This window comes from Mus musculus, chromosome 3 (assembly GCF_000001635.26).
Source record: "Mus musculus strain C57BL/6J chromosome 3, GRCm38.p6 C57BL/6J".
NCBI classification, from domain to species: Eukaryota; Metazoa; Chordata; class Mammalia; order Rodentia; family Muridae; genus Mus; species Mus musculus.
This window is the reverse complement of record NC_000069.6, coordinates 109864054-109889179: the sequence shown is the minus strand read 5'-3', so window position 1 is coordinate 109889179 and position 25126 is coordinate 109864054. Positions and strand designations below refer to the sequence as shown.

Here is a 25126-nt window from a genome sequence, read left to right as displayed (position 1 = left end):
ATGATTATCAATAGATGAGGTTTAAATCTAACATCTTACTCACTTTCTATTAGTTCCATTTTTGCCCTCCACTCCCTTTTACATTCTTCAGATTAGTGAACTGTTTGGAAATCTTCTCCATGCCCTTCACCCACCTCCTTTCTGGTTTGATATTTGGGGATTGCTTTGAAGTGGGTCATAACACTTGTGTCATCCTACACTGAATTCAGGTGTTGCCATACCTCTCCAGCTATAGACTAGCAAGCTATCCACCATATAATTACAGTACTCTCACCTTTATGTTTTTACAGCGCATGTCAAACAGCATGACAACAAAGAGTGAGTGGTCCTCATTGTGTGTGTGTGTGTGTGTGTGTGTCTGTGTGTCTGTGTGTGTGTGTGTGTGTGTGTGTGTGTGTGTGTCTGTGTCTGTGTCTGTGTCTGTGTCTGTGTCTGTGTCTGTGTCTGTGTGTCCAACTCACTTTCCATCTGCTCCTCTCCTCCTTCTACCTCAGAACTCAGATAACTTCTATTAACCTTGCTTAGTACGGAAAGAAATATTGAAGCTTTTGAGTCTTTGAAACTGTTTTCATTCTTGTCTTATCTTTTAAAGTTAATTTATTGAGCAAAGAACTCTCAATTGACACATTTACTTTTTTTGTGACTTGCTTAATTTTCTTATGCTTTGCTGCCTTGTCAGCTGTAATATTTCCAAGGAGATACCTAAGCACAATGTGTCATTTCTCCTCTTCCTTCATTTAGAGAGTTCTTTGTCACAGATTTGGGGCGGTTTGTTTGTGAAGGTTTGGTATAATTTTCTTTATACTTGGAACTCATTATGCTTGCCATTTCTAATACTTGAAGCTTATCACATTTCTTGCTTTTGATAAAAATTACAATATTTTTGGCATTTTTCCCCAGATGTTCTGCCTGTTGTTCTCTTTGTCCCTACAGGGACGTAGCTTTTCAATGTACCCAGGGTCACTTGATGCTGGCTTACACTTCACAATGCTTTCCCCATTTCTCTATGTATTTCATTTTAAAGAGTTACTATGGCAGTCCCTACAAATTCACTATTACTTTATTTTAGCTCTCTCTCGTGAATTCTTCATCTATATTGAATTATGTTTTTGATCTTAAATCTTTATTATGATTTTCAGTTAATATAAAAGGAGACTTTTCTGTTTTAGACAGCGTCTCTCTGTGTATCCCTAGATGTCCAAGAATTCAATATGTAGACCAGTCTGTTTTTTAATGTACTGCCTCTGGAAGTAAAGGCATGTGCAACTACATCTATCCATACATAGAAGTTTTTAATGTGTTTGTAGGCATGATACCTAAAGCGGAATTTCCCAAACAATTTCTGGGTTTTCTTTGTCTTGGACACCTCCTATCCTCTTTTGCTGTTTGTCAAATTCTGTCCTGAGTGCATGTGAAAATTGTTCTCTACTCTTCCTTCATGATCACAGGTCTGTCCATCCCTAACTATCTGAGAAAAGCCTACCTATCCTTAAATAATTATAGCTGCTGCCAATTTATTCAAGTTTAGAATATCCTCAATCAGAATAACATGTTAGACCGAAGAACTGAGTCTACAGCTCTGCAGGGGTACCTGAAGTCCCTGGACTAGAGAGATGTGTAACCTGTTCTTCTACACCATTCTGCTATAATATAAGGGGTTCATTAAGCTTCTAGTTATATACATTTTCTCCTAGTTGTGAGCACATAGTTCCCTAAAAATAAGTCATTAAGCTTAGTAGCATTTCATGGAAAGCATGAGGAACATTGAAGGACTACACAGAGGTTAAATGATAAGCTTTACTATGTGATGCAAATTTCCCAGAAGGCTTTGTCTAGTAACAATGTGAATGGACTTGTCTATGAATACCATGAGAATCTCCCCATTCACTGCCACTTCTCACACAGTGGCTTCCCTATTGTTTAGCTACAGAGACATCATAAAACCTCTGTGATATTTCCAATGTCCCCAACGGCCAACATAAAAAGGATTTGGAAATTGCATTTTTATAAGGGATATTCTCCCTTTTATCTGGAGATGATGAGACATTCTTATATGCCCTATCCAATAGAAGGTTTCCTCAGCTCTCTCCATTCCTCCTTCACGCCATCTTTACAACTCCAAAATCTAGAATAGTTGATAGGCAACAAGCTTAGCCTGACACCTCTGCTATACATTTTCTCCAACAATAGGAGATTAAGAGGCCATACTCGTTCTCTCTCACAGACTCTACTAATTTCCTATGAGCAAGTGTTGAAGAAACTATATGTTTATCGCCATATGTGGGTGGTGTTCAGGATCCTTAGAAATGTACATCCGCAAAACACACACACACAGGAGTTTGCATGACCAACCAGAAAATTTATAAACTCATCTTTTTGGGGGGATGTTACTCCATAACTGCCTTTAGATTATATTCCATAGTTGGGGCTTCCCTGAGAAGGAATCATGGATGAGAAGTTGGCCAAAGTATTATGTCTAGAACAAAGGTCATCAATTCTATTCTCACATTATATCAGACACACTGTTGATATTTCTGACAGAGCCACCAAGTGAATTTGACAGCATTAATTGATTTAAAAATAGCTTCTACATGAATATCCTCATTGAATGTCAATGGTTGTTTTGAAAATATAAACAGAAAGCGAATGATTTTGCAGCCTTAGGAGACAAAGGTGGGTGTGGCTGAAGGAACTGGAAGACCATGCCTAATGTGCTGTGTCTTCTGATACAGTGGCCAAGAAACTAACAATGTTTCTTTGGGTAAAATACCTTGAATTAACAGCAGAAACACATCTTGATCCAAGCCTAGCACACTGCCTGTGACTCTGATAGAGTGAAAAACAGGGGGCCTAAACCAGGCAGAGACCTGACCAGAGATTTAGCCAGGTAGGTGCTTTAGGGTAAACAGAATGAAAAACCTAATAATCCAAATATGATTACCCAGAGATGCAGAAACCAGGAAGGATGCACCTTAATACTGTTTGAAGGGAAAATTAAATTCTGGAGCAGAAAGGGTGGAGGAACAACCTTGGACTAGAGTCATAACTGGGGGGGGGGGGGTGGGGGAGAACGCATAAGACCTTTCTACTTTAGTCAGCCAGAGCTGCTGCTCATCTTGTGTCACATGCACAGAAAGTGTGTCAGAAGAGGGATAAAGCCAAGTGACAAGGATCATAGGTCAGACAACCCAGAGACAGGGAGACAGGGATATAACTGCAGAGGGTGTCTTCATAGCTTTAAACCTCTGAACCACCCACAGCACCACCTATTCCTTGGACTCCCATGGCTGCAGCCAGTCTGTCTGCTTCCCGGCAGGGTCCTGACACTCATCAGTGATGACCACACCGACCCACACACTGAGCTGAGGGCACTCTGTCGGGCAGGTTCCCTGTCAGCCTCATATCTCCCTCTTTGTCATAAAGCTCTTGTGTTTACCAGGGCATTAAATATAACCCTGCAATAGAAAAACCCTCATTTTCATGCTTGAAATACATTATCTAACAGCCGTATCTATTTGACTTTTACTCCATGCCTTTCATTTCTCTAAGTGAGGTAATTGACCTTTACTTGGCTACCCTGTGGATTAAAAGGCTACACCACGCTCCGCATTTGATATTTCCAGTCCTGCAGGAGAAGCAATTTCCATTTGCTTTTGTTGTAGGCTGCTCTTCTGGAGGGCCCTCAAGTGAAGGCAAACCTCAAGGCCCAGGGCTGCATTGTGAACATTCTTGCCACCATCACGTGGCTTTTATTAGGAAAAACACAGGTCACTTCTTTTCTATGGTCATGCCAGGGGACCTCTACAGACTGTAGGTCTTTTGGACTTCTAGAAGCTTCTGCCTGAATTTCAGGGGACTTATTTTTACACCTGGGCATCTGAGATCAAGAGCATCTTTCAGATTTCATTCAAGTACCTGAAATTTTAAGGTTGCATCTGACCTACAGTGTGTGGGCACCAGAATATTAGAATTGGTGGAAGATCCTAAGTTCCTGTATCAGGAAACTGTCCCTCTGAAAGCAGAGGTGTTATGCAAAACTCTGCACACCAGGATTTTTGAAGCCTGGATATGTAGTTAGCTGTTCTTCTCCTAAACAAAATAATGGCAAAGGCAGTGAAGCCCAAGCGAATGGCAAGGATGCTAAAGACGGCAGGTGATGTTTATAGAGGACTCAAGGAGAATAATTGTTTTGCATTAGAAGCCTATGAGATTGCCCAGAGCTGTAGATAAGGAAACAGAGGTCTGAGTGGTAGAGCAACATTGAAAGAAAAATGAATCTGCAGAGCACTTTTTGTTTTTCTCAAGCAAACAAAACAAACAAAAAAGAAGGAAAGAAAAGAAAGAGAAAACTGTTTATCTCCCCTCTTCCACTAAATGGTTTTGATAACCCTTTAAATACAGACTAGACATGTTTGGCAACTAAAATCAGGACCAAAATAAACTCTATTTTTATGTTCTTGGAGGAAAGAAAAAAGTTGTCTTGCGTTAGCATAATTAATGGAAGGGAAGCGAAGGGATGGGAAGCTATAGTGAGCTGAACAGTGGGCCTCCAAAGGGCATGGAGTTTGGCTTTGTATTCCACAACCTGCAGACTCCTTAGGGCTAAGGTTTTGGGTTTGGGGCTATTCTATTGTTTTTCTGTTTGCTTACCTATGAAATGGAGCAATGGTTCCTGCCTGTCTGTCTTGGGTAAATCTGCTGCAGTTATGAAATCGAATATCATCAGGAAACTCTTCCCAATAATGGACGTTCAAAATAGCCCAGAATAGCAGAGCTGGAATCATTTCTTGTAATTGTTTCTCTAAACTGGTATTTTCATATCTCCATAGAAAAGGAGTGGATTTAGATAATCCTTCCAATAATCACTGAAGAGTACTTCACCGCAGGCATCATTGAAAGCCCTGCTCAGGGGATGCAAGTTTAGGCCTGCACAACAGAGTTCTTATGCCTGTGCTCTAAGTCATGGTGTGTGATATACACAGGTTTTATTCTCTCATTCTTCTGTTGTATGTAAAACAAAAGTGAGAAACTGAGGAGTAATTGGGTTGAAACTATAAGTCCCTCCTTCTTGTGAGCTTCGTACAATCATGGTCTCATATATGATAAATGTCTAATGGATGTATATAACAACTCCTGGTGATATCTGGTGGATATGACAATTTAATGAGCACCTGCTTATAAGCTATTTGTTGGTGGCACATGATGCCTTACCTCATTCAGAAGCGATAAGCCATGCAAACAGCTCATCTGTGTCTCTGTCTTGTAGGTGAGAGACTAGATTCTGAGAAGCATAGCAACTGACGTAAGGATAAACGTCTTAAGAGTGATCAAGGGTGAACTCTAGCTAATGCCGTGCTCCCCAACTCCAAAACACATCATTTCAAACCTTACCTTTAAAAGGCCATTTCATTTCACAAAGCACAGGAATAGGGAATGTAAAGGAAAAAGAGGAAAAGACAAAAGAAAGGAGATCTAACATCAGAACAACAAGTGAAGGAAGGCTTTGAAGTCGTCTAGCTCATCTAATGGCTGCCTCTGACTGGTCACATTTCTCCATTCACTAATCCTAAATCCTTCACAGAATGGTCTACTCATCCAATCTACCTTTGCACACCTTTCCTATCCCTGTCCTCCCTGTCATCAGTGGCCAGCCTAGCTGAATCTGCCTGGAGCTGGTAGGAACAGAGAAAACCGACAGGATTTATTCTTACTCGTGTTTGTTAGAATCATTTAGTAGGCAGAAATACAATTCGAGATAGTTTAAACAGAACAGATGGGTGGTACTCTGATTCACTTGAACAGAAATCCAGGCTAGATCTAGGTTCAGGCAGGCTGGAACTCAGGAGACAGGAAGTTCACAGTTCATGGCCCTGCCTCTTGTCTTGCTCTTTCCCCTAACTTTACTTTCTGCTAGGATTTCTCAATGACCCTGAGAACTTTCAAGTTTACCTTCTAGGAATATCATAATAATGGAAGCAAAAAGACCCTGTCTAATGACATCAGCAGGGTCAGCTTCAACAGCAATTGGGGCACATTCTCATGCTTGAACCAATATTTTGCACAGGGAAATGAACACATTGGTTGAGTAAACCTGGCTTTTCTCATGACCTCTGGAGCTGGAAGTTGGAATTTTCTACCTAAATTTACCATCATAATAAAGAGGGTTGGGACAAAAGATTTGTTATGAAGCAGGAACCTTATAAAAATAAAGACCTACCTTTATTTTTATAAACATTATGGCTAAGATGGTGCCACAAGGCGAGGTCAGTGACACACTCAGTGTAGCACATTTGTCATAGTTGGAACAAATCCTTTGCACCTCAGAGAATCATTCCCAATCTAACGACCAGATTGGCCTTGAACTCAAAGGTCCACCTGCCTCTGCTTCTTGAGATCTGATTAAAGGTGTATGCCACTACTACCTAGTTATATTTTAATTTATAGTTTTGGAATTTGCTGTCCTAGATCCATTTTCTCTATTGTATTGAGCCTAAGAAGAGGTAGCACATTATGGACGAGTATGTATAGGAACAGACTTTTTAACCTCTTGTCTGAAACAAAAGGAGATAGGCGAGGGGGAAGGAAGGGAAGGAGAGAGAGAGAGAGAGAGAGAGAGAGAGAGAGAGAGAGAGAGAGAGAGCCTATGTCCTTCTATTCCATTTGAGGATATGTTGTTGATAGTCTCTTCCTAAATAATACACCCCTTTTCAATACTAATATACTAGAGAACATTCTTACATGAGCCTATGGGCAAATAGGCTTAACTGAACAGAATGACCAGTGCTTGCAGTTGAACTCAGTTTTCTTGGTCATATTTCACTTGTGGTAAAGTCTGACTTTGACCCATGTCAAACTAATTAAAATATTTCTTTACACTAAGACATTCCCACAGCTCTAGTTTTGAGCCCTCTCCTGATATTTAACTGACAGTAAGTAGTGGACTGACTATTATAGTGGTATTGATAAACCCTGTGGCCACTGGCTACTTTGTTTTCTTGGTGATGCCATTTCTCTTGGACTACGTCATATCTCATTGTTTTCAATTCTGTCACAAGGGCTTTGGTTTCTTTGCTTTGTAGCCTTTGATTCTAAGACTGTCACAGGTTGCATCACTGGTCATGAAACAGGATGAGGTCCTATAGCTATGGTTAGTAGAACCTGGTTACAAAGCAGGAGCGGGTTCTTATTGGCACCATTTTCCCCTCTTTGTGTGTATGTCTATCGTTTTCATTCTCATCTTTTGTTTGGCTATTTGTTTTTGCCTTTAAAACTTTGTCTTTTCTAGAGGTTAATAAAACTGGGCCACCAAATATAGGGAATAAAAACAGTCTGTGCCAGGTGCACACTTTTTGACTGGATATTATCTTATTTCTCAAGAAGAGAGAATTAGAAGAAACCTATTTCCCTCAATTTTCCATACCACCCATGGGAATCTAATTCAATTTCCTCTCAAAACTTTTAGTGTAAACTACAGTACAGGATAAGGCTGATGAAGTGAGTTCTATTCTTGCACACAGGGCTGGCTATTCCAGTTTCTTTCCATAGAGCTATTTATCCAGGCTTCTCCATGTAATCTACCTCTCATACATCCGCTAAGATGAGGCTTTAGGAAAGCAAGCATGCACACCACACCGAAGAGCTGCCTAAACCTAGGTGAAAGAAACTGTTCCCTGTGTGACTCAAAGCAGAAAAAAAGTAGAAGTTCATTAGTATGAGCCACAATGGCTGAGTATGAATTTCCTGAACGCATCAAAAGTCCTTCTGACTGCTATGGTTCTCCTTGTAAACCTGTATTAAAGCTTGTAACTGATACCATGAAGAAGTCAGTAGATTCATGGAAGACCAACAATATGAGTTCATACTTCTCATCTCTTACAAAGTCTAGCTGTGTGAATGCTGGGAATCTGTAGGAATCTGTATCTCTGGGACTAGATAACCCACTGTTGGTCCACTATCTCTGTGAATAAAACAAGCATCAGGAGTCATCTTTTCAATTAACCTAGCCTGAGGTTATCTTAGTTTTAATCTACTACGGTCTTTACTTGTCAGCCTTCTGAACAGTGTGGCAACCTGGACCTCAGGATGCATCTTGTATTGTCTTCATTCTTTGGACTAACCATTAGCGGGATGCTCATAAGTTTAGTAGCAGGTCACATAGTACCGTCGTTTCTCTGCACTGATCTCAGATAGTGCATTATCTGAAATGTATAACCTCCTATTTTTAATTTTACAGCCATGGCACTTTACCCTTGCTAGCTATCTTAGAAATAGAAAAAGGAAAGGGCTATTTTGATATCACTTAAAATAACCTTCAGCTTCATGAATCATGTAGTCAGACAATTCATTGTAAGCAAGTCTAGGGTCTCAAGGAAGGGTTAAATAAAAACTTTTTAAAGGTTTTTAAGATGCAAGGTATCTAGCTCACTTTACTTAGTAAGTTCAGAAGAGACTGGCTCTCATTTTGTTGCTCTGTAGGCAAGCAAATAACCTTGTATATTTTAAAACAGTCAAAGATCATGATGTCAGTGAAGGGTGGATCATAATCGTCTTCTTTGTTTTAAGACCCCAAAGAAAACTCTAGCTGCCATCACTTGTGCATCTAAAGCAAGTGTGTGAGAATCCATTTACAGAACTGACTTTCCAAAGAGCAGAGCTCAGAAGAAGAGAGTCCCAATTAGGACCCTAGTTGATACTCAAAATGCTTGTGGCAGAAGAAACTTTCCCACTGGATAGCAAGTAGCTCTTTTGTCTTATAGAGACAGTCCCTTCACTCCTGGTGACTTTTCCTACTGTACAGATGTCCCAGTGCAAGCCCACTGTTCCTGTCTCATTTGCTCTTCCACTCACAGGCATGGGAAAGCTTATTTTAAAAAGTTTATTATTAGCAACATTCTACTTCAACTTGCACTTTACATTCTGGTATAATTTACCAAAAGTACATTCAGTGATAAGCTGCCCTCAAGTCTGTTATTAAAAGGAAGAAATGGATAGGAAGACCCCAGGAAGATTGGGACCCCGTTTTTCCTTGTGGGATTATGTTCAATCCAGAGAAGTGATTAATCATAATGAGGATGGTAGTAATAATACTCTATATTTATTAAGTACTTACCACATACACATACAAAGATGGGTTAGTACGTGTTTATGATAAAAAAAAAATATGCTTGAAACAAGGCAGATGTGTCTACCTTGCTCCTTTCCATTGACAGGCAGGTGCTTTGACCTATTTTTCCCTAACTGCAGTTGAGCTGATCTGAGAGCCAGGGTTCCTCAACCTATGCCTCTCACATCCCCTGACTCTTCTACTTTCCAGTAGCAGAAACCAGAAGAGCAAGCCTTTATCAGAAGGACCTGTGGAAGACAGCACAGCAGCTTCTACCGTTCCACATTCTTTTACCCTTAGAGGTTGTCCCTCTGATGGCTGAAAGGGAGTTCACCCTCTGTATCTTAGAGACAATATGGACTCATTAGCCTAAGTCCTGATTCCATCAGGATCAAATAGACAGACTATTACCACTTTACGGACTACGTTCTATGTATGTCTCCTCTTCGATACACAGTAGATTGAATACCTGTAGACATTTCCAGGTTGCTTCCTACTTGGTATCAGAATAATTACAGGAAGGATTTGTAGGTCAATTGACAGTTGACGTAGTAATTATAGAAATACTAAAATTTAAAAGATACTTATTGGGGCTTTTGTGCTAGATAGTCACATCTGGCATGCATTATTTTGTTCAGTCTCCGCAAGTGTCCTTCAAAACACATCCATTTGTTGTCTGTGGTTTACCAACGAAACAACTGAGACTAAACCATACTTTAAAGAGAGAACCTTCTAAACATCAAGAACAGGGCTCTGGTGGCAGCCTGCCCACCCTCTGAATGATTGCTCCATCTTGGTCTGTTGTTTTTCTAACCCTTTAGTACTCAATTGCATCACCTGTAGTTATTAATGCCAAACTCTTGACATTATTTTGAAGCTCGTAGAAATCTGTGTGACATCTACAAAACAAACAAACAGAAACCTTTGTGCAGTGCCATGTGCTTGGGAGTAGTCTGTCCACATTAGCGCCACATTGCTGTTTGTTTGATAAGTTGGTCATCTGCAAATAGTTATTTTCTTGTTTACTCTGACAAAATACCAAACCAAAGCAACTTAATTAAAGAAGGCTTATTCTGGGTCACAATTTGAAAGAACATTCCATCATGGTGGGCAGGGCAGGGCACACAGTGTGGGACGATTATAACCATTAGGTTACATTACAACCACAGTCAGAAAACAAAGCGTGGGGAAGGCTTCTCAGCTCCACTCTTCCTCTGTAGTCAGTCCAGGACCTCAGCCCGTGGAATGCTGCCACCCACATTTAGGGGAGCTCTTTTGGTCTAAAGTCTCCCTCACCAAACAGGCTCAAAGGCTTATTTTTCATGATGATTTTAAATTTCATCAAGTTAATAATCAAGATTCACCATCAATTCATCTGTGGGTTAATAGCAAGTAAGTGGAAACATCTGCACTTGGATTCACATTTTTTTAATGCTAATGCCAGAACATGGAATCTGGAAGTTCCTTTATTACAAACTCCATTTCAAATAACCTATTGAGGTAAGAGCCAGGAATTCACGTGTCAATGGGAAGCAAGATAAGGAGCTGCAGAAGCAGAAAAGCATTGACACACTCATTGTAAATGATTGTCCTTCTCTTTTAAAAGAAATTTACAATGCTCCAATATCAATGCTGACACATTTTCTAAAACCATTTATATAATCAAGGGTAATCCAGAGTGGGAACTGTAATGAAAGACAGATTCAGGTCAGTTCTTGTAATAGCTAAAACATATCTTGTAGAGCTATCAGAGAGGTGAGTTGAGACTCAGTTCATTACGTAAAGGATCTCTTACACACAAAGTCTTATATGAGGAAATTTTACAAAAGCATATGACCATGTGACTTTGTTGCTAGGTTCCTACTCTGTGTCTGAAATATCTGTGAAGCTTTAACTTCTTTTACTTCATGATAAATCGGTCCAGGAGAAAGAGTAGATAAACCCAGAACCTGCAAGAAAGAACCTGACCCTGCTTTCTCATTTACTTTTTAGACAGGAAGTTTCCCCTTGTCCTGTGTCCTTATTGGAAACATTTCTAATAGACTGTACAGACCTCTGGCTGGCAGGAAATTCTGGCCCAGAATAGATATATTAAGTTATAAAGAAAAACCGGGCAGACTGCGTGGGTTTTTCATACCTACTGGCAGGTGGCATAGAACTAAATATTGGAGCGATTTTATAAGCAAGATTAAATTGACTCATGACAGCTGGTCACTAAAATACAGGAAGTACAGACCTGGTTGAAAGCAAGAACACTCTGGTGTTCATTAAGTTTAGAGTACAGAGTAGAGCTTATTTCTGTTGAGATGTCTGAAAGAAAAGCTCTTATTTGACAGCATCTGATATTTGTCACTTGAACACAAATAGATCTTCAAGGTACATGCAAGTCAATTAGTTCTATCTGCAGTATCTTTATATGAGCTCTCTGTATGTAAACAACATGAGCGAATAGGCTCAGCTCTTCAGAGCACCAGATATTTGACTATCAACAGAGGCTTAGATCTCTGCCTGTATACTGCCTCTCCTGTGGTGACAGCAGACATGGGAGGGGGATGAACATCAACATGCATAATGAATCTGTCAGAGACAAGTGGGATAGATCAGAAATCTGACCTCCACCCATCACAAGGCCAGAAGTCATGACATCAAGAATTGAGAGCAATTGCCCAACACTGAAATCCATTTTCTTTTCTTTCTTTTTCTTTTTTTCTAACCTTCAGAGGAAAAGTCACTCTGGTTGGCAAGGACTCTAAATAAGGGAGTTTAGCTTCTGATTGGAATGGGAGTGATAAGAATAAAGAGAGCTGTGGAAAGGGAAAGGGAGTTGTTTCCAAATACAGGACAGAGCCATGGCACCATTGCATCTACTTTCCACACTTGGCACTGACACATAACTGTCACAAGGACTAGGCAGGACAGCTCAAAATCCACCTAGGACCATCAGATTCACTTCTTGAGACAGGTTAGGCACTATCCAGGGCCAAGACAAGGCTTCATCAAGCACCAGCTAAACCAGGGTTGCCTTCCCAGCATGAGGACCTGAAGATAAAAGGCACAGGCTCCACCATGACTATGCTATACCACACCCTGTTGTTCTTCTCCCTTGGGCTATGTCCTTTTCCTAGATCTTGTAGGATCATTATGGGATAGCTCTTAGGTTCAATTTCAGTTGTCTGGAAAACCCTTGAGAGTTTAAATTAAAATTAAATTGGGTTTATAAGATCTCACCAACTTGATAGAATTCTCTTTGCCAAATGTGAAATGATTTTTGTAAAAAACTAGTAACAAGGTATATGACAGTTTTTTATCCTACCTTGTAGTGTTTGATCTGCTCCAATGCTTACTAACTACTATCAGTCCATTGCTAGGCTAGACACAGTATGACACACTCATGAAGTTTCTACCTTCATAGGACCTCCTTATTTTCTAGTCACTTGTTTAAACATCTAATACCATCTGGGCACCTATAATGTGTCAAACACCTTGCTACATGCTGAGTTTGTTGCAATAAATAGGCAGACATGACTGTTGCCTCTCAGAGAGGGCAACATCAGAAAAACAACTGAAATACACCCTGAATCTATTGCAGAGACATCAAGAGCTTCATGTAGATGCACAGAAGATCAGTATTCTACATGGTGGGAAATATATTTAGTTGACTGACAAAAGTGTTTGAATATCAGCTAGGAACCAGGCACTGAGCTTTCAAAGTTCACATCTAAAGGAAGAATTACCAAGGTGAAGGAGAATGGGATGGAGAAGAAAATGTTGAAGTAAGAATAAATAATTTGAAATCGTATCAGAAATGTAGAGTTCAAAGAACCAAGGATAGAATTAGAGGTTTTAACAGTGAAGCTAGAAAAGAAAAAAAGAGGTAAATTGCAGAGGAATTTGAAGGCATATCACAGGGCTTAGACCCTATTCTGATAATAATACATAATCTTAAAATAGCTCTAAGTCAGGAATGAGCCAAAGGTATTTGAGTAAAAGACTGATTGAAACTAAGAATTGGTGTTGTTCAGAGAGAAGTGTAACTACAGCATTCACTTCTGTTTAGAAGTTGTTGTAAAAGACAAAGTCACACTGACAATCACTACCAAGGGCATAATCTCTGCTAAAACTAAGATACTGAAGGAGCAGGCATCTGAGGATTGGGCATGCTATGGAGTGATGAGCAGTTAGGTGGAGCATGAAAGTGATGTGGTGAACCATTCTTGAAAAACTGAGGTAAAAGAGGTCCAGTTGACCAAGATAATAATTCTTGAGACAGAAAACTCAGAAATGGTGTAAGTAAGGGAAGAAAGCCCAGAAATTTGGTTTGGGTACTTTCAAACGTATGTCCACAGGTATTTTTGATAAATACATCTGAGACCAGTGGGAAAGACCTGTGATGAGGATACAGATGCAGGCATTGTGGACAAACATTGATTGCATGATGTTACCTGCTGATGACAAGAGATACTTTCGTGGACCCCTGTAGGACATAGAGAATCCAGGTCTCCTTAAATTTTCTTGACATTTTCAGGGAAATTTTTGCATTTGTGGATTGATGAGAAAGATACATTGGTTAAAAATGTCTGTAACTAAAGAAAATTTAGGACAACAGAAGAAAATGCAAGAAAAAGAGTGTCCAAGGCTGATAATGTTAAGATAGAAGTCAAAGGAACAGCCTGGGCAGAGGTTGGACAGTAGAGAGGGTCCTGTCATTGAGCTCAGGCATCCAGCAGGGATAGCCAGCAAGTGAAAGGAGTATTCCACAATCAACACTTCTGAGGAAGCCAGGGCAAGAGAGAATATCTATTGGATTTCCCATATAGAAGATATATATGATTCTAACAGGAGATGCTTGCTCCTTGGAAGGAGTGAGAAAGAGGAGAGTTAATGAAGATACAAATACATGAAAGTCAAAAGGAAAAGTGAAGCAATCTCCTGCTTAGGAATTCTTTTCTTTTGTTGTGTATTGCTATCTTCAACTTGACACAAGCTAGAGTTATCTGGAAAGAAGGAATCCCAGTTGAGACAATGCCTACAAAAAGGCCAGTGCAGGGGGCATTTTCTTGAGTAACAATTGTTGTGGGAGGGCCTAGCTCACTGTCAGGGGTGCCACTCCTTAGTACATAACCCAAGAGTGTATAAAAAAGCAAACTGAAGAGAATACTACTAGTAGGCAGTGATCTTCCATGGCTTCTCCTTCAGTTGTGGCCACTAGGTTTCTTCCCTGCTTGGGTGTCTTCTGCCTTAAGATCCTTGGATGATGGACTATAAGCTGTAAGATAAAGTAAACCTTTTTCTCCCAAGTTGTTTTTGGTCATGGTGTTTTATCACAACAACGGAAAGGCCCAACTAAGACAAGAAAATAGCCAGAGAAGGCCAGGTGCACAGTGGCTACTGCTCTTTCCAGAGGATAAAAGAGATCATACACTGAGTTAATATTTTTAAAAATACAAAGAACCTTAAGTAAGAATTAAGCAAGCCAACACATGGAAGTACCATCATTAATCAAAAAAGTAATGCTAGAGATGTGTATGAGTTTTGATTACAGGTTATGTACTAAGTTGAACCTTCGATAACAAGCTTTTAGACAAGTAAGAATGAATCTTTTACTGCAAAAAAAAAGAAATCTGAGAAAAAAATAGTAACAACAATCTATCCTCCTTTCACCTCCTTTTGTTATTCAAAGAATAACTTTCCCAGCTAATATAATGTCTAGAATATTTAGAATAGAAATTGTCTGGACCTCAAAGACCAGTTATTAGTATGCATATATTAAAAGTTGCAAGATATATAATCCAGTTCATACTGACTGTTTGCATTCTCAGACTCCAAACATGAAGCAAGCGTATTCTTCGGGGTCACATTGTTCATTTCCTCATTTGAAATTTTTAGCCGCAGATAGGATGTTTAATCAATAGGAACTGGTGCTTCTCACACTTGGGTTTCAAACATCCTCCATATGTACAAACACATCCATAAATAAAGGTGATAATGTCAGGAAAGAACAAGGTCTTTTAATAAAATACACTAGCACATGCAACTGCCTGCATATCAGAGATTGTTCTAGGGTCTGGTTCACAATTAAACACTGTTTAAATCAATTACTTCCTTCTTTCCTTTTAGACAGATGGGGAAAACGTGAATCTTCAAAAAATACTATTTATATATTTATATACTTAAGTTGGATCTCTATTACTTTAATGAAACTATTCTTCCACTTTATCATAAATAATAACTACACAGAGGGAGTTGTAGCTAGAAGTATTCATTATGGAAGAGCCATTAGGAAACTGAGGCTTGGTCTTCTCAGAGAGATTTGAATGAATGGCCATTGCTTCCAGAGCTATATACTTTTTTCTTCTTAGAAGAAAGCCAAGTATCTCTAGGTCACAGTCATAGCCATTCATTTTTCTTCCTTGTAGTGAATAGGAGCCCATTTGCATCAAAAGAGAATAGCCATTGCTATGTAGATAGAGTAGAAATAACATCAGTAGTTAAACAATTCTATTTTCTACCTATGAAAATTATTCTGCTATTTTTTTCTAGTTTATGACATCTTCATCCAAAGAAAATACACACCACATCACAGTATTTGTCTTTATGAAACTCAGGTCTGGCTATTCTTGCCTAGTTCACAGAAGATTCTCATTTTAACACACCTACACGCAGGTGACATTTCATTTTCTGAGTCTGACGTATGTTGGTATTTTATCCCTGGTCCTCTCTGTGTGGGCACATATCTCTATTCATGGTCATTCTGCTCTGTGTGGGCACATTCCTATTCACGGTCATTCTGTCAAGGTAGGTTCCCCCGCCCCTGAGGATATGGCCTGGAAAGGATGTGAGACAATTTTCTACCTGCTGCCTTGACAAATAGCAAGTTGGTCTTCACAGTTTCAGTCAAAGACTTTGAATGTGGGAGTGGGTTAGGAAATCATGTGTTCCACTGTTGTTTCTAATATGTTACTGCTCTTTATAAGTCACAGTTAGTGGCCTCAAATCACTGTCACGGACATGTTTGTGTCTTTATTTTGTATTTTCTACGATTGCTAGAGTCAGTTGGCCTGTTTCTGAGAGACCTTGTGATTGCCATATAGGTTGATGTATGTTGTGAATGGGAAATGTAAAGATTGCTGTCTTACCTCCCCTGGGGACAGGGGGAAGGCTTGATGCAAAAGTTCCTGTGATTATTCAGTCCCAGAATAAGAAAGTCTGATTATAAGCTGTCAAGTCCTTAGAAAACTGCTGAGTATCAAGTTGTTTCAATGATTGTCATGTTCTTTCAACAAATGAGACTTGTCTTGATATGAAAGAGACAACATCTTTCTTTAAAGCCAAAGAAACTCATGAACTTGTCAAACTTTTGATGTCAAATGAACCATCCACTGGAGACAATATGTTGGATGGCTCTGGGGGCAAATTTTTAGGAGCACAGCTGTCCAAGGAGAATGTCAGGCCCATGTAGATTGGACTAGTATTAAGCTTCTTCAAAATGGTGCCTTCAGATGGATACATTTCAATGGTCCCTTCTCCCAAAGGCCTTTGTTACAAAACTTTTGTCTAAGCCTGCAGGTCTCCATGTATTTCGTCACTTGTTTCTGTATAGCACAAAAATGCTGTGTGGTTTGAGAGTGCCACGTGAGCCTTCTGTAGCTAGACTGCTAAGACGAACTTGACTGACAGTGAACTCTTTGTCTCTCCCATGCCTAGGTGCAAGTGCAACCTGCATGCCACTTCGTGTTTGTATGACAACAGCAAACTGACATGTGAATGTGAGCACAACACTACAGGTCCCGACTGTGGGAAATGCAAGAAGAACTACCAGGGCCGACCTTGGAGCCCCGGCTCATACCTCCCCATCCCCAAAGGCACCGCAAACACCTGTGAGTAACACTGCCCCGTTGCGACACGCCCTGTGCGCGCTGAGCTCTCTCTTTCTGGGCTCCATTGCGACATGCCCTGTGCGCGCTGAGCTCTCTCTTTCTGGGCTCCATTGCGACACGCCCTGTACGCGCTGAGCTCTCTCTTTCTGGGTTCCACTTGCAGTTGTGATTTTGCCTCTTTCCTTTTCAAATTGCAGAATAAGATTTATTCCTGATTTTACCATTTGTAAGCATGTGTTAGCACTCTAATCGCCTGTTAGATTCAGTCCTCTAACCTTCCCATTAAATGTGTTGCAAAATGGTTCTTAAAAATTACAGAAGCAATTTTGTTCTAAGTAGGTGAGGGAGGAGGTGACTTTTTTTTTTTCCTCTCCCAAGTTAATATCCTATTACCACAGCACAAGCCTTGAAAAGTCTCAATCCCGACTATCCAAAAGCAAGTTCCAGAAACCGTTGAGGACTGATAGTTCCGTTTCTACCGAAAGATGCTTTGTCCAGAGAAGGTTGGCCCCTTCACTTCTAGGTGGCCCATAATATTGCCTAGGAAGAGAGCTGGCTTTTCCCAGCTGTGCCTGCTCTGGATTATCTGAGCAGTGGATGCCTTTGGATAAAAGGCATGACTATAAACCTTCAGGATGTCCCATGAAGAAAACAGGTTTTTGTCTGTTTGTGAAAGAACACAGGCAGTATCTTTGTTCACAGGACTCACTAAGACTCATGTGCACAGCTCAGTGGCATGCCTGCATATGTAAAGGCCAAACTTCCCATGCTTACGAAGTAAACGCACTATTTCCTGAATAATCTACACAGTTCTGAGAATGGAATGATTAGCCACCTGGAAAAGCCTAAGGTTTGGCCTCTGTAAAAGGCAGAGAAAGGGCAAGATTCCCACCGAACCGCACAGCAAGAAGTCAGAACAATGAGAAGTCGAACAAGTGAGCCACAGGCTCCATGCAAGGCTAAGAGTGTTATCTGGTACTTCAAAGCAACAGCTGGGAGAAGCCATGCCGCTGAAACCCAATATCACAAGAACCTGAGCTTTATCAAGGTACCTGTCAGAGTAATGGACCAGGTAACACGCTATGGAGTGCGGGGGCATGAAATTAGGATAAATTTCTATGAAGCAGAAAAGAGTCCTCCCAGAGGTTAAAAAAGAATCCCTTTGTAAGAATGTTCAGTTTCTCTCTGTGTTAAAGGGGGAAACTGGCTTCTTGGTACAAAATTAACACATTAAAGCTCTTTTCAGCAAAAACCTCGATTCTTTTTTCAGGTGATTTTTATTAATGGGGACTGTGAGCTTTCTGTGGTCACTGGAAGCCAGGAACTCACAACTTTGGAAGGAATTTCCTGAGGTTATCTGTTAAAGTCTCTGACATCTGGCTACCTGAGAACTCCTGTCAGCACAGTTGTTAAACTTAGTTTAAAGCTTTCCCGAAGTGACAACGGCCTACATGTCACCTTCAGATTCTGGTGATCCTTTAATGGGGGAGTATAACAGAGGGCCAAGCACACGCATACTTTCTAGCACTCTGGTTCATGTTTAAGGCCAAGACTCACCAAGGTCACTAGAAGGGCAACAGTTAGGCTACTACTAAAGACATTAGCTTCACCCTGACGCAGCCGTGTTCTGCCTGTTCTACTCACTGTCACTCCAATAATCCATTTTTCAGATTGTTTTCTTAGGAAGATTTGGGTTCTGAGATGCTTCCTCCCTGAAATGAGTTTTTTACCCCCTTAACTTTTTACATAGTAAATGCCACCAAGTTAGTCCTTGCCAAGTGACCATAACCCCCTTTGATTTCCCCTAATTGTTTAACTATCCCCTCTGCTGCTTTCACTGGCCTTCTATGATCCACTGTAACTCTTTCACAACTGTGTTCAAGCTGAAAAATGATATATGCACCCAAGGGCTAAGGGATCAATTCAATGTTCCAGTCATCAATACAGCAAGAACTTGAGGGAGGACTTTAAAAATGGTATAGAAAAGTCTTGAAATCAACACATTCTCTAACAGTTCAGGCTGTGATTAAAACACCCCAAAATGGCAATAAACACTTTCACAATTTGGCCGTGTGTTACAAGATCAAATCCGCATCCCTCCACTTGCTAATAATCTATCCTCACCAACATCCTGTCTCCCATTCTTAGTGCGAGGAGGGGAAACAGTTCTTCCCTCACAGAAATTTTGAGAAGATTAGAAGCTAATTCACGCGATATGCTTTACATAACACCTGTCACAAAATGTACAAAATAATTTTATTTTAAGATTCTTTTATATAAGACAGCCATGTCCTCGTTTGGACAGCTTTATTAACGTAATTTCTTTCTTCCCTTCAGTGGCGAGAGTCTCTTCATCTTGTCCCTTTCTTCCTTTCTAAGTAGTATAAGAACTCTATTTGTCCTGGTTTTAATTATTCCAGGTTAACAATTTCCCTAAACATAACCCATCCTTGTGTCAAAGTGTTTCCATGTCTCATACTTGGTTGCCGGTCTTCAAAGTGCATTGCTATGATTCTTCAACTCAAGAACCAAGCTCTTCTCTTCTACAAAGCTTAAAGAAGAGGCATCTTTCTTGTCTCCCTAATTATCTCTACTTCAATTTTTGTAAAGTTATTTTTCAAAGGTCCTTTGAATTTCATTTTGTTTTCCAGAACCTATTGCACTTTCATTGTTCCCCTCCATATTGGTTATTCTCATATGCATGATATGTCAGCACATGCATGTTCACACGCATACACACACAGAGACACACACATATCCTCACTTAACTTTAGTTGGTGCATGGTAAGACAGGGGTTCAAGAGACACTCTGAGGATGTCATATCTCCATAAAAAAACTTCAAGTCATTGAAATGGAAAGGAAGGGACTGCAACCTCCAACATTTACCTTGGTGGCCTAGAGATGCCACTGATCACTAGCAGTCACTATACTTAGAATCACAGGAGGCAGGACTGTGTCTGATTCTGTATACCTCCAAAGGTTTGAGGTAGAAAGGTAGGAGGTCTGTGTTTTAAGGTCCTCTTCAAGGACACTCACACTTAGGAACTCAAAATGGGACCTTGCTGGGAGTCCCTGAGCCCTGGAGTTATCCCATTTTAGAGCAACCCAAAGCCTTTTGCCGACGACACATATAGCATGAGCAAAGAAGTGTATGGAGTACCAATACTTGAAAATAAAATTGCCCCAATTTGCTAGATTATACCTCACTACTCTGTGCTGTTTACTATGATAAACTTGGCCAAAGCCAAGTAAGAACTTCTCTGATGATGTGTTTTTCTTTTCTTTTTTTTTTTTTTTTCATTGTGCTTATATTTAAGACTTGGTGCCTTTAAAGACATATGCATGTTCATCGAGATCTATATTTTTATTTTTCAAATAAAAAGAAGCTCTGTCCAATATAATGCCTACTCATTATTTTCTTGATTCTTCTTGTCCAGTTCATGAATAAATGTATTAAGTAGCAATGTCTTACCCATGATGTTTTTCTTTTTTTTTTTTAATTTTTTAATTGGGTATTTTCCTCATTTACATTTCCAATACAATCCCAAAAGTCCCCCATACGCTCCCCACCCACTCCCCTACCAACCCACTCCCACTTCTTGGCACTGGCATTCCCCTGTACTGAGGCATATAAAGTTTGCACAACCAATGGGCCTCTCTTTCCACTGATGGCCGACTAGGCCATCTTCTGATACATATGCAGCTAGAGACACGAGCTCCAAGGGGTATTGATTAGTTCATATTGCTGTTCCACCTATAGGGTTGCAGATTCCTTTAGCTCCTTGGATACTTTCTCTAGCTCCTCCATTAGAAGCCCTGTGATCCATCCAATAGCTGAATGTGAGCATCCACTTCTGTGTTTGCTAGGCCCTGGCATAGTCTCACAAGAGACAGCTATATCAGGGTCCTTTCAGCAAAATCTTCCTAGTGTATGCAATGGTGTCTGTGTTTGGCAGCTGATTATGGGATGGATCCAAGGATATGGTAGTCTCTAGATGATCCATTCTTTTGTCTCAGCTCCAAACTTTGTCTCTGTAACTCCTTCCATGGGTGTTTTGTTCCTAATTCTAAGAAGGAGCAAAGTGTCCACACTTTGGTCTTCCTTCTTCTTGACTTTCATGTGTTTAGCAAATTGTATCTTATATCTTGGGTATTCTAAGTTTCTGGGGAATATCCACTTATCAGTGAGTACATATCATGTGAGTTCTTTTGTGATTGGGTTACCTCACTCATGATGATGCCATCCAGGTTAATCTATTTGCCTAGGAATTTCATAAATACATTCTTTTTAATAGCTGAGTAGTACTATATTGTTTAAATGTACTGCATTTTCTGTATCCATGCCTCTGTTGAGGGGCATCTGGGTTCTTTCCAGCTTTTGGCTATTATAAATAAGGCTGCTATGAACATAGTGGAGCATGTGTCCTTCTTACCAGTTGGAACATATTCTGGATATATGCCCAGGAGAGGTATTGTGGGATCCTCCAGTAGTACTATATTCAATTTTCTGAGGAACTGCCAGACTGATTTTCAGAGTGGTTGCAATCCCACCAGCAATGGAGGAGTGTTCCTCTTTCTCCACATCCTTGCCAGCATCTGCTGTCACCTGAATTTTTGATCTTAGCCATTCTGACTGGTATGAGATGGAATCTCAGGGCTGTTTTGATTTGCATTTCCCTGATGATTAAGGATGCTGAACATTTTTTCAGGTGCTTCTCAGCCATTCAGTATTCCTTAGGTGAGAATTCTTTGTTTAGCTCTGAGCCCCATTTTTTAATGGGGTTATCTGATTTTCTGGAGTCTACCTTCTTCAGTTTTTTATATATGTTAGATACTAGTCCCCTATCTGATTTAGGAAAGGTAAAGATCCTTTACCAGTCTGTTGGTGGCCTTTTTGTCTTATTGACAGTGTCCTATGCCTTACAGAAACTTTGCATTTTTATAAGGTCCCATTTGTCAATTCTTGATCTTACAGCACAAGCCATTGCTGTTCTATCCAGGAATTTTTCCCCCGTGCCCATAGCTTTGAGGCTTTTCCCCACTTTCTCCTCTATAAGTTTCAGTGTCTCTGGTTTAATGTGGTGTTCCTTGATCCACTCAGATTTGACCTTAGTACAAGGAGATAGGAATGGATCAATTCGCATTCTTCTACATTTTAACCGCCAGTTGTGCCAGCACCATTTGTTGAAAATGCTGTCTTTTTTTTCCACTGGATGGTTTTAGCTCCCTTGTCAAAAATCAAGTGACCATAGGTGTGTTACTTCATTTCTGGGTCTTCAATTCTATTGCATTGGTCTACTTGTCTGTCACTATCCCAGTACCATGCAGTTTTTATCACAATTGCTCTGTAGTACAGCTTTAGGTCAGGCATGGTGATTCCATCAGAGATTCTTTTATCATTGAGATGAGTTTTTGCTATCCTAGGTTTTTTGTTATTCCAGATGAATTTGCAGATTGCTCTTTCTAATTCGTTGAAGAATTGATTTGGAATTTTGATGGGGATTGCATTGAAGCCATTTTTACTATATTGATCCTGCCAATCCATGAGCATGGGAGATCTTTCCATCTTCTGAGGTCTTCTTTAATTTCTTTCTTCAAAGACTTGAAGTTCTTATCATACAGATCTTTCACTTCCTTAGTTAGAGTCACGCCAAGGTATTTTATATTATTTGTGACTATTGAGAAGGGTGTTGTTTCCCTAATTTCTTTCTCAGCCTGTTTATCCTTTGTGTACAGAAAGGCCATTGACTTTTTTGAGTTATTTTTATATCCAGCTAATTCATTGAAGCGGTTTATCAGGCTTAGGAGTTCTCTGGTGGAATTTTTAGGGTCACTTATATATACTATCATATCATCTGCAAAAAGTGATATTTTGACTTCTTCCTTTCCAATTTGTATCCCCTTGATCTCCTTTTGTTGTCTAATTGCTCTGGCTAGGACTTCAAGTACAATGTTGAACAGGTAGGGAGAGAGTGGACAGCCTTGTCTAGTCCCTGATTTTAGTGGGATTGCTTCCAGCTTCTCACCATTTACTTTGATGTTGGCTACTGGTTTCCTGTAGATTGCTTTTATCATGGTTAAGTATGGGCCTTGAATTCCTGATTTTCCAAGACTTTTATCAAGAATGGGTGTTGGATTTTGTCAAATGCTTTCTATGTTTAATGAGATGATCATGTGATTTTTGTCTCTGAGTTTGTTTATATAATGGATTACGTTGATGGATTTCCATATATTAAACCATCCCTGCATCCCTGGAATGAAATCTACTCGGTCAGGATGGATGATTGTTTTAATGTGTTCTTGGATTCGGTTAGCAATAATTTTGTTGAGTATTTTTGCATCGATATCCATAAGGGAAATTGGTCTGAAGTTCTCTATCTTTGTTAGATCTTTCTGTGGTTTAGGTATCATAGTAATTGTGGCTTCATAGAATGAATTGGGTAGAGTACCTTCTGCTTCCATTTTGTGGAATAGTTTATGCAGAACTGGAATTAGGTCTTCTTTGAAGGTCTGATAAAACTCTGCACTAAACCCATCTGGTCCTGGGCTTTTTTTGGTTGGGAGACTATTAATGACTACTTCTATTTCTTTAGGGAATATGGGACTATTTAGATCATTAACTTGATCCTGATTTAACTTTGGTATCTGGTATGTGTCTAGAAATTTGTCCATTTCATCCAGGTTTTCTAGTTTTGTTGAGTATAGCCTTTTGTAGAAGGATCTGATGGTGTTTTGGATTTCTTCAGGATTTGTTGTTATGTCTCCCTTTTCATATCTGATTTTGTTGATTAGGATGCTGTCCCTGTGCCCTCTAGTGAGTCTGGCTAAGGGTTTATCTATCTTGTTGATTTTCTCAAAGAACCAGCTCCTCCTTTGGTTGATTCTTTGAATAGTTTTTTTTTTTTTGTTTGTTTCTACTTGGTTGATTTTGCCCCTGAGTTTGATTATTTCCTGCTGACTATTCCTCTTGGGTGAATTTGCTTCCTTTTGTTCTCTAGCTTTTAGGTGTGTTGTCAAGCTGCTAGTGTGTGCTCTCTCTAGTTTCTTTTTGGAGGTACTCAGAGCTATGAGTTTCCCTCTTAGAAATGCTTTCTTTGTGTCCCAAAATTTGGGTATGTTGTGTCTTCATTTTCATTAATCTCTAAAAAGTCTTTAATTTCTTTCTTTCTTCCTTCCTTGACCAAGGTATCATTGAGAAGAGTGTTGTTCAGTTTACACGTGAATGTTGGCTTTCTATTATTTATGTTGTTATTGAAGATCAGCCTTAGTCCATGGTGATCTGAAAGGATGCATAGGACAATTTCATTATTTTTGTATCTGTTGAGGCCTGTTTTGTGACCAATTATATGGTCAATTTTGGAGAAGGTACCATGAGGTGCTGAGAAGAAGGTATATCCTTTTGTTTTAGGATAAAATGTTCTGTAGATATCTGTTAAATCCATTTGTTTCATAACTTCTGTTAGTTTCACTGTGTCCCTGCTTAGTTTCTTTTTCCAAGATCTGTCCATTGATGAAAGTGGTGTGTTGAAGTCTCCCACTATTATTGTGTGAGAAGCAATGTGTGCTTTGAGCTTTACTAAAGTTTCTTTAATGAATGTGGCTGCCCTTGCATTTGGAGCATAGATATTCAGAATTGAGAGTTCCTCTTGGAAGATTTTATCTTTGATGAGTATGAAGTGTCCCTTCTTGTCTTTTTTGATAACTTTGGGTTGGAAGTCGATTTTATTTGATATTAGAATGGCTACTCCAGCTTGTTTCTTCAGACCATTTGCTTGGAAAATTGTTTTCCAGCCTTTCACTCTGAGGTAGTGTTTGTCTTTTTCCCTGAGATGGGTTTCCTGTAAACAGCAGAATGTTGGGTCCTGTTTGTGTAGCCAGTCTGTTAGTCTATGTCTTTTTATTGGGGAATTGAGTCCATTGATATTAAGAGATATTAAGGAAACGTAATTGTTGCTTCCTATTATTTTTGTTGTTAGAGTTGGCATTCTGTTCTTGTGGCTGTCTTCTATTTGGTTTGTTGAAGGATTACTTTCTTGTTTTTTTCTAGGGCATCGTTTCAGTCCTTGTATTGGTTTTTTTTCTGTTATCCTTTAAAAGGCTGGATTCGTGGGAAGATAATGTGTGAATTTGGTTTTGTTGTAGAAT

The 25126-nt window shown here is 39.7% G+C and overlaps 1 protein-coding gene across 12 annotated transcripts in view; it reads left to right on the top strand.

Annotated features, from left to right (window-relative positions):
* The window catches only part of Ntng1 (netrin G1), a 369923-nt gene that overhangs the window by 260793 nt on the left and 84004 nt on the right, over positions 1-25126 (top strand). For all 12 annotated transcript variants that reach the window (XR_001783784.2, NM_001163349.1, NM_001163348.1 and 9 more), the window contains exon 4: positions 16808-16980. Coding sequence is in view for 11 of the 12 variants with exons in the window: in NM_001163349.1 (NP_001156821.1) it covers positions 16808-16980 (173 nt within the window). In the remaining variant the exon portion in view is untranslated. The remainder of the gene's footprint in view (positions 1-16807; positions 16981-25126) is intronic.